Raw genomic sequence first — 14,115 nt, 5'->3', positions numbered from 1 at the left:
GGAAATTTGTAGCCTGGTAAACCATGATCACGGTCGGTCGCGTGAATTCACATTAGCATTTGTGTGTCTATTCTGCAGACCGGTCTAGACCCCAGTCACCCCAAACTCTGTGTGGGCGTTTTGCAGAAACCAAAAAGTGGAAGAGCCAATCGGCGTCTGTCGATCACAGGCCCCTAAAAGACACGCATGATGTGAATTTAACACTGCATGCTTTTAGCTTGCACACAAAACTTTTCCAATGCCCCGTAGAGAATATAGTATCTAAGGATATTCATTCATATGCAGTGTGTGATCTACCCTGCTATTTCAGCCAGTCCTCTTTCTTTGACCACGTAGTTTAAAACATCACAAGCTTGGCAGTTCTTGGAGGTGCACTTATCCCAAACACGACTGAAAATAAATGATACTGTTCTAGTCCAGAAGAAAGAAAAAGACTACGGTACGTTCATTTGACTACGTTCTAGAAAGACAAATTGTGGCGGCATTGTAAAATATGCAACCACAATTACAATGCAGATGGTCTTGCTGTATGAGAAGGAAAGGGGAGAGTGCACCCGGTGTTAATTAAAGGGCCAAAATGTCAAACTGTTCTCAGTATTCAAAATTCAAAAATCTGCACAAGTAGCAGATCTACAACATAATTGGCAAGTTTCGAGCTTGCAGATCTGCTACTTTTGTGTGACGTTGTATTATTGTTGTGTTTTCTAGTAAATGTATGTCCTACTTGATCATACTGTATGATCAAGTAGGTATTAATTTACTATAAAACACAAAGAATATGGAGATAAGAGAGTACTATAGACGAATAACAGTTTAAGTCCAAAAGGCCTAGTTGTCCTGACCCCTTATCCATCATTTATACATTATGGATAATTAGTGTGGACTTAAACTGTTATTCGTCTATTGGTCATGTGTGCAGAATGAACCCGCAGGTGCCATCCCAACTCGAGGATAGCCATGAGATGTACAACACCAGGGAAGAGAACAAGAGGCTGACCCAAAGAGGCATGGGAGAAGGAAATGAAAGAACTTGGATGGACCTGCATGGGGCCAAGTGCAGCACGAAGAGTAAGTAAGTACCACTACCACTGCACCAGTGTGAATATGACTATGGCTATATAACTATTTGGCTATGTGTCTGTGCTCTTCTCGAGTGAAGTTCTGGACTGGCTTACTTCCACGTCACTCACCTGGCTTCACTGACTTTAGGAAAGCACTAGATGGAGCTGAGGGATAACTAGGTTCAAGTCTCATGTCTTTCTGGGTGTCTGTCTTTCTGTCTGGCAGGCACACCCCTCTGTCTCACTCTCTCTCTCTTCCTCTTCATCCTTGCCTACATCTCCATCTCTCGTACTCGTACTCACACACACACACACACACACACACACACACACACACACACACACACACACACACACACACACACACACACACACACACACACACACAAAGGGCTTTGAACACAAGACACAGGGGAACTGGCAAAGTACACTCATTACCTCAACGCAGAGAGAAAACATCACCAGGTGGCAGAGATCCTGCATGGGTAAAATAAACAGAGCTCAGTCGAGCTAAGCTGGCTTTTGCCGTTCTGTCTGTGTGTGTCTAAAGGCCAAAGGCACTATAATTAGAAAAGGTTATTTGGGGGTTATTATAATCGCATAAGAACCACTGTGCTGCCGTCATAATATATCATTTGTGTGTTTCTTAATTCCACTCTAAATAATCAACAAAGACCAAATAGTAGTTATGACTCGGTAATATGGAATCTCAGAAGTGTACTCGTTTTGATCATTGGTTTTGGATTTGAATCTATTTTCTTGTTGCCATGCAGGTTAGGTAATAGGTATATGTTCTTTGGTGCCAGGCTGGTATGTTGGTATTTGTATCTAAAATGTTTGGTGCCAGGGAACTTAGGTGTGTTTCATTTTGTTATTTTCTCCCTGAGATGGTTAAAATTATGCATTTGTTACGCTTACGGTAGTTACGCATGTGTTTTTACCTTTTTGGTAACGGGACAGGTGTCTGAAACTAAAAGCTGATGTCAGAGTTGACCAGCTGATAGTCATCCAAGGATCTGTCAACAAGGGCAATGGAGAAATGGAAAATACAGTGGAATAGGCAGAATTATAAACTAAAACGGGGCACTCAATGGAGAGTAAAGCCCCAGGGCACGCCCAAATATCGGAATACTACTTACAGTGTCTGACGCAGTATCATCAATACAGTACGCAGACATAGGGACAGACAGTTGCCATGTGGGGTCCCTGGAACATCCAGACCCCCAGGAACGCGCCCAGGGATCGTACTGTATTGTACTCTGTGCCACTTTGGCCACTTTAGGTGTTGCAACTGTCCATGCTTGGACACGTACACATACTGTACATATACATACATGTACACATACATACATACACACATCGCTGCGTAGTGGAGCAGAGGCACCGCTCAAAAAACACAAGTTAGAATATCTAGATAAGAGGATTCTGCAACGATATGGACCTGCAAGGGTCCACATGTGGTAACATTAGTGTTAAATAGTGGATTTAGGATTGTGTTGTACTATTGTGTGTATACTGTGTGACCTGCTTAATGTAAGTCGCTCTGGATTAAGAGTGTCTGCTAAATGCCTAAATTGTAAATTGTATGGGGACTGCAGGCAGACACACAAAAGCCACTCAAAGGCTGTGATTTCAAAACGTGCTTCCCTCACCTCAGAGTCTGAGGTGAGGGAAGCATGTTTTGAAATCACTGTGTAGTCAACAGTCAACTGTCTGAGGCTCAGACAGTTGACTGTTGACTACACCACACTATAACTACACAATTCATCAACCAATGCACTTTGCACTGCACTATCAAATAGTTGCCTAGTGGTTGATTTAATCTTGATTTGTTAAGATGTTTGCATTTTGCGCGGCTGTGCACAGAGTTGTGTAGCTCTGGTCCATAGCCTTACTTAAAGCGGTGTGTATCTGTATGAGCACGGAATGTGCTCAGCTGATTGGCTGAGTACGGAATGTGATGTATGATGATGTATGAGGATAAGATGCCGCTCACAATCACACGAGTGTGATTTGTTTTGCTTCTAGGAATGGTATTTTCACCCCTCTGTAACGTACCTAATCATGGCTCAACTCCAGTGTGTAACTAAATTGGTCGTCGAATCCTGGACCTGCAACACTTTAAATATGGGTCAAACATCTACAGTACTAAACATCTCATCAGCAAATAATGGAAGTTTTGGGAAACAAATTACTGTTTGTGTGTGTGTGATTGATTGATTGAAGTATTTATTAACAGTTTGCAGAATTACAGTACATTTCAAGCACAACTCAATACAAAAAACTGTTAACTGTGAGTGGACGACCAATAAAGCACTAGACTTGTTTACAAGAGGGTCCACTTTGTTCAATCAATTCATCGTGTGTGCGTGTGTGACGTGTGTGTGTGTGTGTGTGTGTGCGCGCGTGCGTGTGCGTGTGTTCGTGTGCGCGTTTTCCCCACTGTGCTGTAGCAGATAACGAACATAATTGCCGTTAAGTCTCAGAAACAACAGCAAAAGAGGTCGAGGGATTGAAGAGGTAGCCTATACAGTATTCGCCTAGTTAAATCCATCTCCCCCTGCCGCCACACGCCTCCCAGGCTCACACCCCCTTACCTCCGTCGATCTCTCCCCCTCCCACCGCCGAGACTCTCACTCATATTCAGTCGCGGCGGAGCCCGGATCCAGGTCGGGTCGATAACGGTGTTATCTGGGAATGATGCCGGCGGTTGGGACCGTGGGAGTCGGTCTGCTATGGGCACTGGTGATCGCGCTGGTGGTGGTGCCCGACGATGCCGCGTCGGAGCTGGTCACTCTCGTGCAGGAGACAGTCAAACCCGAGTCTTCCCTGCTAAAGCCAAAGGTTATGATCGCCATTCTGGCGAGGAACGCGGCGCACAGCCTACCTCACTACCTGGGCTGCATCGACAGGCTGGATTACCCGAAGGAGCGCATAGCCATTTGGTGAGTGAGAGACTCGCGGCTTCACTTTTCCACCAAGTTACCTAACTTTTGTTCCAAGTTACCTTTGTTGCGTGGGCTACCTACTTTGCACAACTTTCGTTATACTTGGCAAGAAATCACACTGCACTGTGCTACTGTAGCCTACTGTTGTGTAATATTTTGTGTGTATGTACAGTAGCACCTTCTACACGTTTTGCTGACGGTTTAAAGTAGGGGGTTGTGTAATGTGTATTGTCTAATTAAAAGCAGCGTGTGTCCACATTAATAATAACACAGAGCGACCTGTTGCTGTTCTTTACGATGTGTAGCTACTTGACTCCGCGTGTCTGCTGGTTCTCCTAATTGCATACTAGGCGAAGATGAAAGGCTAGTTCCAGTTGAGCAACTTAATCACGGTTCCCTCTCTTTCTGATTCAGCAGAATGCTGCGGAAACGCGGCATTAGAAACAGTGGGGCCCGGGGCTGAAGGACATGTGGAGCAAGGTGGTGTTGGTGGGCAGCCAACCTTGTGTTGTAGTCGGGCTTATATAGTAAGGTAGATTATTAAGGTAAAAATGCTGTGCTACTGTTTAATCAAAGAGCCGTGCAGTGCAGGCGAAGGATGAAAGGACACATTGAATTGGTCTGACAACCCGACAAGGGGCGGGTAACCTCTGGGAAGTCGTGCGTAAAGCTCGCGCGTGTGTGTGTGTGTGTGTGTGTGTGTGTGTGTGTGTGTGTGTGTGTGTGCGCGCGCGCGCGAGAGAGAGAGAGAGAGAGACAGAGTGTGTGAGTGAATGAGAGTCGTTGCTGTCAGAGGCAGAAACCTCCATAATTATTTTAACCTCTTTTTTGCGAATCCTTCAAACAGTTCAAACAGTTTTGGACATATGACGTTTCCACCCAAGAGAGACGATTATAGAGAGATAATGTGTGTTTTGGGGAAAGAGTGGGTGAGATAAATGTAAGGGGATAGGGGAGATATTTATTTTAATCTATAGCCAGCCCTGCAGCAAGGAAATCACTAAATCAGGGACAGATAGAGAGTGACTACAGACTAAATATCTAGCTTGCAGACATGTGGAGAATGTCTCTTCACTTTTCGCGTGCCTGTACAGTCATGTCACATACACTACTTTCTGTGATTCTGTCAGTCTTGTCAGACACTGTCTGACAGACATACCCTAACGGCATTCTTTTGTTTCTTCACTCCTTGCTTTGTTGAAAGCCTAGATTTTGCTTTCTGTTTCTACAATTGAGAGACCCCACCAACACACACGCACACGCGCACACACACACACACACACACACACACACACACATCACACACACACACACACACACACACACACACACACACACACACGCACACGCACATACACACACACACACACACACACACACACACACACACACACACAGGTGGGCGTAGGGGGAGGTACTCTTTGGGGTATTAAAAAACAGAGCTTGCATGTTCGTTTGGGTGGATTATCAAACAACAGCGGCAAGACAAGTTTATTTGTATAGCACATTTCAACAGGGCAATTCAAAGTGCTTTGCACAAAATATGATAAGCATTAAGTCAAGGGGCGACTGTGGCTCAGGAGGTAGAGCAGGTCGTCCAATGATCCATGGTCGGCGGTTCGAATCCCGGCTCCTCCTGTCTACATGTCGAAGTGTCCTTGGGCAAGACACTGAACCCCAAATTGCTCCCGATGTGCTGGTTGGTACCTTGCATGGCTTCTGCTGCAATCGGTGTATGAATGGGTGAATGTGGGTGAATTTAGTCGCTATATAAATGCACCATTTACCATTTAAGTCAAAGTGCAAAAGAAACTCATTTGACATTTGAATTCAATTAAAATGAAAGAGATTTTTTATAAAGTTCCAGTTTTTCCCAAGAAATGTATCAAAGGCCTCAATAAAAGGCAGGCAGTTGTAGCCATAGAGACCTGATGCTGATGGATTGTGTCTGTCTGAGGCAGGTGGCTCTCATGGTCTCTTCCCTGTGTTTACAATCACAGTCACTTTCTGTCTCACTGCTAACTACATCAACCCTTTTGTTTGTTTAAACCAGGGGGGCAGTCAGACAGATATTTTGTGAAGCCACTAAGGAAATCGGGACTTCCTGAAAGTTCATATAATGGGCTGTTGTGGCGCTGTCATTGGGCCCAAAAAAACCCATAGCTCCATAGAGGTCCATGTATTTGGGCCCAACTTCACCTAGACTGTATTACCTTAATAAACATGGTCATGAATACTTTCTGCTTCCAGTCACTAGTTTAAAGTCTCATTTCGCATGTCATAATATTCTTTTTGGAAAATTATGGTCCCATTTATTACAAAAATGACCAAAAGTCGCGCATGTTCTGAGGGGCGTGGCTACCGTTACAGTCTATGATCGGGGGCCCCCATTCGAGTCAAAATAAAAACCAACGAAGAAGAAGGGGGGGAAGTCCCGCCTCGTTGTCTGGGCCAGCCAATGGGCCAGCTGGGCCCAAACAGATCTAGAAAGATGGCGATTTACAATTCAAGGACTGACTGGCTTCATCTTAGGTCCATATCAGAACGCTTTGTCCATATTTGTTTTACAGTATATGGTTTAAACAGGTGTTATATTATACCTCTATTACAAGACAGTGAGGCTGGGCGTGTCTGTTTGCATGCACACACACACACACACACACACACAATGCACAAACATGGGAAACTCAATAACAAGTGTTTCAGGCTACAGAACTACAGATCACGGGTACAGGAAGCGTATGGCGACTGCCAATTATCAGAGACACTGAACATAATTTAGCCAATGCCTTAGCTCTATAGGCTTGGGCATTTCTGCAATCTGCAGGCCTCTCACAACTGATTTATGGACATTACCGAGGCTTCCAAATATGAACACAAGTAGTTTACATTTGTAACCAGGCTGTATAATAGCATCCTTAAGACGTTGGTACTTAAACACCTTGTTAAGGATTCAAGGAATGCCTCTTCCAGACTGTGGTCAAAATGTAATGTACATGCCACTTCCAAAATGTTCACTACTGTCCTCATCAACAACAACATCTGGTGTACAGTGTTAGCCTGTGACATCTGAAAAGGCATAATTTTCATTATTGCCGATAAACATGGCAGTTCAGTTGAAACACATGAGTGCTAAATGAGTTTCGGTAACTGGATTGTGGTCATAGTGCAGACAATGAAGAGGAAGCGTACTGTATAGGGTACCACAGAGAAAGATTGAGTCTGTTGGGCCCCCGCTGGCCAAGTGGTCCAGACTCCAGGCGCATGCCACATATAGGCTCTGGCCTGACAGTGCGTCGCATGTTCGAGTTACGTTCATGACTACCTTTGCTGCATGTCTCCCCCCATCTCTCTCCCTCTTTCCTGTCAATCTTTTTTTTTGTATCTATCAATAAAGGCAGAAAAGCCAAAAAGTAACCAGTGCATGTTACACACTATAATGTCCTGATACTATACGGGAGAAATGGTGACATTAGTATATAGAAAGAAGTTGGAACATTGCTTGAGGTGTCTAAGAAAAAGTGTATGGTACTTAAAGGATGGTCTTTTGACACAGGGATCAGAAGGGATTTGAAAAACAGCCACAGGAAACGTTAACACCCCAGATTTTACTATGATGATCCTAGTCAAAAACTCAAGATTTATATTATGCTCTTATTTCTGTTAAATAAGGGATTTGTTTTACTGTTCAAGTGATTATCATTATCTCACAAACAATCTACACCCGAAATACCTAATGTCTCATTTCTGATTGCCATGGCATCCTCCTTACAGCTGGTTTTGTTAGAAAACACCAGTACAAGCGTTGATCCTCGCGAGGCTATTAGCCATGATGAGAACAGAACAAAAAGTCAGAAGCCTTTCAGAGCTCGTCGAGTTTAGTGGAGAAGTTTGAATGCGGAGCAAACAAAGAACAAAGATAACTTCAGAGCCTCACATTGTCCATAGGGAAGCTTCTATAGCTCTAGCTGTGTCCGTCCGTCCGTCCGTGTGTGTGTGTGTGTGTGTGTGTGTGTGCATGCCTGTGTGTGTGTGTGTGTGTGTGTGTGTGTGTGTGTGTGTGTGTGTGTGTGTGTGTGCGCGTGCCTGTGTGTGTGTGTGTGTGTGTGTGCGTGTGTGTGTGTGTGTGTGTGTGTGCCTGTGTGTGTGTACGCACAAGCACATGATGTTCCACACAATAGTTCCGCCCTCAGGCTCCAGGCTTGGGCTGAGCTGCGCTGAGATGTTTTTTCCCCCTCTACACTCACGTTAAACTGAGAGACTGTCAGCAAGCCAGAGAAGACGATGTAGAGCAAATATCCATGTGCAGTCTGTTAGAACAACTAATTTAACTCTCTCTCTCTCTCTCTCTCTCTCTCTCTCTCTCTATTTTTCTCACATTACTGGATTGTAAACAAGACTTTACCATGCACCAGAAGTGGCTATAATACTCCATCTACAGCTAGCTTTCCATCCTAACCGCAGCGATCGTCTCTGACCTAAATGCAATCAGATTCTTCATTTTACAGTGCCCACAATCTACCATTGTCTCCCTCTCGCTGAGCAGGATGTTAAAAGTGGTCATGTAACTATCAATTCAAAACAGACGTAACACTAGTACTATAGTACAAGTAAATGTAGTACAGGTCAGGAGACAATTACGGGATAATATGAAAGATGACACCAGTGACAAATTGAGCTTCTAATAACTCATAATTACAAGTTTGGTTTGCTTTAAGCCATCTCTTAAGGTTGAATTTGAAAGTCAAATAAATAAATCTTAATTCGGTAGGAAGACTATTCCAGAGAAGATTGTTTAACGAAACATACTGTCTCCCCTTCTCTCTCCCTCTCCCCACACACAGTATAACACAGCACACATATTCACACACACACACACGCGCGCGCGAGAGAGCGCACAACACACACACTCAACGTGCAGTCAGTGGCTCAAAAAGCTCATTTACTCTACTACGATATAAAAGAAAACACCTGCAGACTTTTGTATGCTGAACGGTCAAAGCTTAGCGTAGCATATGTGTCAAGTTAGACGATTGTCAACCCTTGACTTCAAAATAAGAGCGTTATTCCCGTTCGGTGGAAGATATTTTTTCTTTTTTGTATTATCATAAATATTATTCTCTGATATCGGTATCGGTATCGGCTAACACAGAAATTGTGTTATCGGGATCGGATCAGCAACGAAAAATCGGGACATCCCTAGTTGTTAGATATGGTCTTATGTATGTGCCTGAAATTAGACAGATTGAATTTGATTGTTTTGGCTACATTTTTAACTTCAAATGTCAAGTTTTAAATGTCAAGTTTCGCCACAGCATGTTTGTAGCTGCAGGAAACTTCACTGTACATACACACACACCTATGACACACACACACACACACACACACACACACACACACACACACACACACACACACACACACACACACACACACACACACACACACACACACACACACACACGCTTCTCTGTCCTCTCACACCCACTAAACACAGACACACTCGCTCACTATAGAGCATAGCAGTGGGTGGGGTTTTCTGGACCCACTGTAAACTCTCCAATTCATTTTTCCCATAGAGATTTACAAACATATATCAATTATTCTAAGGCTAGAATCAAGCCATCCAGGATCCTGGTGAGTCATGACCATAAAACCTTGGATTCTGTGAAAGAAAATAATAATAATAATTAATTATATGATATACTGCATTTAATAAATACCGTTTGTTTAGCGTTTTTCTTTTTTCCACGGAATCAAAGGTTTCATGGTCATGACTCACCAGGATCCTGGATGGCTTGATTCTAGGCTTAAAATAATTGATAATATCTTTGTATATCTCTATGGGAAAAATGAATGGCCGATTTTTCAGTGGGTCCAGAAAGCCACGCCCACTGCTATGCACTATATCGATGCTCAGTCTCTTGACCATAGTCTTAACCCAAGCACCACTGACTGATGCTGATGGATTGTGTCTGTCTGAGGCAGGTGGCTCTCATGGTCTCTTCCCTGTGTTTACAACCACAGTCACTTCTGTCTCACTGCTAACTCCATCAACCCTTTTGTTTGTTTAAACAGGTGTTATACCTCTATTACAAGACAGTGAGGCTGGGCGTGTCTGTTTGCAACTTTGCACGCACGGATGCACGCACGCACACACACACACACACACACACACACACACACACACACACACACACACACACACACACACACACACACACACACACACACACACACACACACACACACACACACACACAAAGCTTACTCTCTCTTCACCAGAACACAATCATGTAAGAGCCTTTTCCATTAAATCTCTAAAATACACAGCATTGTTTTTATGAAGCAGTTTGTTCGTAGAACTAAAGTCTGGTATAAGCATCGTCGATATATATATATCCGTATACCAATACTCTGCGTTCACACTTACTTGTGATAACAATGTAGATATTTGACTAGGTAGAGTAATGTGATATTGTCCTATACCAAATGTACATGTACCAAATGTAATCATGCCAACATTAAATATACCAGTAAATTGAATCGAGGCATTTCAAGCAAATGTGAACAGGGTTTGGCCTAACAACGAACTAGCCAATTGCAGAGTAGTCGGTCCAGGCTATGGGATCCCACCCTTGCTTAAAGAACAATGGCAGCTTGTTTGGAAACGATCGTCACTCTTTCACCTATACAGTCCAACAACAAATATTTAGGATTTTAGACAAGAGATATGCCATGCATTTGCTCAGTCTTACAATTTAATGTAGGCATTTAGCAGATGCTACAATCAAGTAAAAAATGCATTTCCATTGTGGTCCAGCCGTTATTCTAGCTTTTGACCTCTTCTTGTTTTTTCAGGGTAACAGTGGGATTGTCCTTGCTCACCTTTTAACTCTAGCTTGCCCTCCCACCGGTCCAGGGGGAGTAATGTGTGGTCTTTGCTTTGGTGTGTGTGCTTTACGTCTGAGTGAACTTGTGTGAGTGAACGTTTTTTGAATGTGTGTTTTACATTTGTCTCTGGATGTCTAAAATCTGTTTCTGTTTGTGTGACTGTAATGGTTGTGTGAGTTTACTAGCTAGGACATCAAACACAGATATAGTGCCAATAAATACATGAAAGGACATTAAGTACAAGCTAGAATGATGCAACAACACAAACAATCACCTTTCTCAGTGACCTGAGAGTCAGATGGGCAGAGGTCTGACAGTGTAGTGAGAGGGCGGTGAGGCAGACTCTCACGCTAGTGTTAGAAGAACGAAAGAATGCAGGGAATTACAGAAAGAGGGGCACAGAGGGAGAGAGAGAGAGAGAGAGAGAGAGAGAGAGAGAGGGGGTGGTCGATGGTGTCAGAAATTACCCAGGGGCCTCTGAGCATGTTAGTAAATCCGCATTCCACTGCCACTTTAAACTGTGTGTACCCCTGCTTTTCTGTCTCTCTCCACTTCATTTGTTCCCCTACACACTGCTGGACTAGATTAAGTCAGACTGCTGTCAATGAAAATAAAAATCAATGCTGGAGCCAGATATTAGACATGCAGTATCTGCTCCATGCTGGAGCCAGGTGTTAGACATACAGTACTGTACTGTATCTGCCAGGTATTAGACATGCAGTATCTGCTCCATACTTGTGTGAAGTATCATTCATCATACATCATCACATTCCGGCCAATCACAATAATTGGCATCCTCACTTTTCTGTCCTCACGTCCTCAATTCCGTGGTACACACAGACACAGAAAGCTGGCTAGTATAGCTTTCTGTGGCTTTCTGAGCACATTCCGTGCTCAGCCAATCAAATCTTCGCTATGGGGTACACATATTGCTCAGCCAATCAAATCATCGCTATGGTGTAGTAGGCGTACACACAAAAACACAAAGCTGGGCTTAGGAGGGGAAAGTGCTCCCCTCAAAAACGTGATGCCACTAAAGACAATACATAGAAAACTGGATACAAAACTCAGTTGACTTGAGAACATAGAAATACATGTATTAGGCCAGTAGGACTGTGCTTCTAAAACACAGCAGTCAATAAGATGCGATTGTATTATGGTATCAGTAGTAATAGTCATGAGTTCCCCCAACGGCCAAGCAAAGCAGGTGGTTGTGAACACATACATAGGGTGCTTATGGGGGTAGACCTTCAATCAGCTTCACACAGCTGATGGCTGACAGGTGGTCCAATAGTCCTGATGAACACTCAGGGGATGCTGTTAGGGGTTAAGTGTAGTCAAAGTGACACTTCAACTATACTGGGTGGTCGACGGGTCGGACCGGTGACCTTCTGATTACCAGATGACCCACTAAGGAGATATACTGCCCTTAATGCAGTATCTATGCTTTTATATCTGTGGTCAGGACATAGCTTAGCTTGTGAATATTGTAGCTTCTAATCTAGAGTATTGAACTGCAAAGGTGAAGTGTATTTCCTAAAACAGTTAATATAATAAAACAGTACGGTAACATACAGTACTAGTCTGAAACCAATGGCAGTACTGGATACACTTGAAAAGTGTACTGTAGTTCATTTGTTTTCTTATTTTCAATATGTTATGCTTCGGTCTACATGGGGACATTTGTTCTTATATGAGAACAAACTCCCCCTTACAACAGAAGACAAATGTCAGCTCCCTTCACGACAGTCCTACAGCCCCAAGAGAATAGATAAGATGTGTTGGGTATGTTATCTATGATGGGTCAAACCGTACCTACTTGATCAAACTGTCTTCATTACACCTTTCAGATGAAGAAGTCCCAGAAACTCTCACTTTCTCTGCCAGGGAGCATGATATGATGAGAAGATTATGTTTGTTCAGCATCTTTTATCTTTTGCCAGCTGGCTGTCGTCTGTCACACTACCAGTGACTTATTGTTCTTAGCTTATGTGTTTCAAAGGAAACGGAAGAAGGTTGTGTTTATGACTAATTAGATTTTCATTAATTATCGTGGCACAGGTCAGCCATGTTCTCTTCATTCAGCTCAGGCGTATTTTCTTTTTCTGCTGCTTGCTTGCCTGCTACTTAGTGCGTATAGCAGTCTATGGTGGAGTACTTTACCAGATGTTGGAGATGGGGGTCATGAGTATTTGGGGGGGTTGTCAGTGAACTAGGGAGAGAATGTCGAAGCTCTGACATCATCGGTTCTGCCCTGTAGAACCGCATTGGTTTTAGAATGTCAGGTTGTTTATTTACAACTTCTGTCATCCCTGCCACTCAGCCCTGTGGCATTCAACACCACAAGATGATGCATGCATGCTATTTATTGGTTTTTATCTTATTAACCGTGTCAGCAACACCTCCTATAGATAATTGATTGACATTACTAGATAATAATCGCACATTAAGCCATCGAAAAGGTCAGAGCATTCATCGCTGGCATTTCCCTATTCCTGAAAGAGAGGTGGAGTTACGTATATAAAACAGGTTGTCGCCTTGGGGCCTCATGTATGGTAAGGCTCAATCAACTTAAAAAATGTCAGTGGTTGCCAACTACATGCTAAAGCACATAATGAGAAGTAGAGGTGTTCCCTGCAACTGCTGTCAGAAGTTAGATGGGTAATTGTATGCTTTTAATATCTGTATGCACGTCAGGTTTGAGAAGAAATTATTATTGTGTGCCAAATAAAATTATATCTGGCCCCTTGGGCACTTCCCTCATGGGAAGTGTGTGGACCCAGTGACATGGCTGGGACCTGTAAAATAAATTATATCTGTCATCTGTATTTGTATTTGTTATGCAGCTTTAGCCTGGGCTCTTGTCATGCCACAGGTTTGGCCACTTTAGCAGAGTAGCTTATCCAACAGTAAGGAATGAATTAGGGAGATAGAGGAGTGATTTGGTGATGACAATACTGTCCTCTGTGAATGATGTGCTTTTCGTGTGATCTGATGCATTGGATGACAGCGCTGGCAATGGCACTGTATTTAAATTAGTTAATTTGATTAGCTATGAACTGAATCATTGATCAGTCTTGCGCTCCCCTGTAAAAACAATTGTGTGCATCATTGGGTGGTTGCGTGCGTGAGTATGTTTGTGTGCATGGCACTGCATGCATGTTTCTGGCTCATACCATTTATACAGAAGTGGGGAAGTGGCTTCATATTGT

At 43.3% G+C, this 14,115-nt stretch overlaps 1 protein-coding gene across 1 annotated transcript in view; it reads left to right on the top strand.

Annotated features, from left to right (window-relative positions):
- Positions 1–3,677: 3,677 nt before the first annotated feature.
- Positions 3,678–14,115, top strand: part of colgalt2b (collagen beta(1-O)galactosyltransferase 2b) — a 43,657-nt gene continuing 33,219 nt past the window's right edge. Inside the window, exon 1 of the mRNA XM_083767595.1 lies at positions 3,678–4,006. Within this exon, the coding sequence (XP_083623721.1) occupies positions 3,759–4,006 (248 nt within the window). The 5' untranslated portion in view covers positions 3,678–3,758. The remainder of the gene's footprint in view (positions 4,007–14,115) is intronic.

This window comes from Protomyctophum parallelum (assembly GCF_964188405.1).
Source record: "Protomyctophum parallelum genome assembly, chromosome: 6".
Classification (NCBI taxonomy): Eukaryota; Metazoa; Chordata; class Actinopteri; order Myctophiformes; family Myctophidae; genus Protomyctophum; species Protomyctophum parallelum.
The sequence above is the reverse complement of the archived record's forward strand: the minus strand, read 5'-3'. Positions and strand labels throughout refer to the sequence as shown.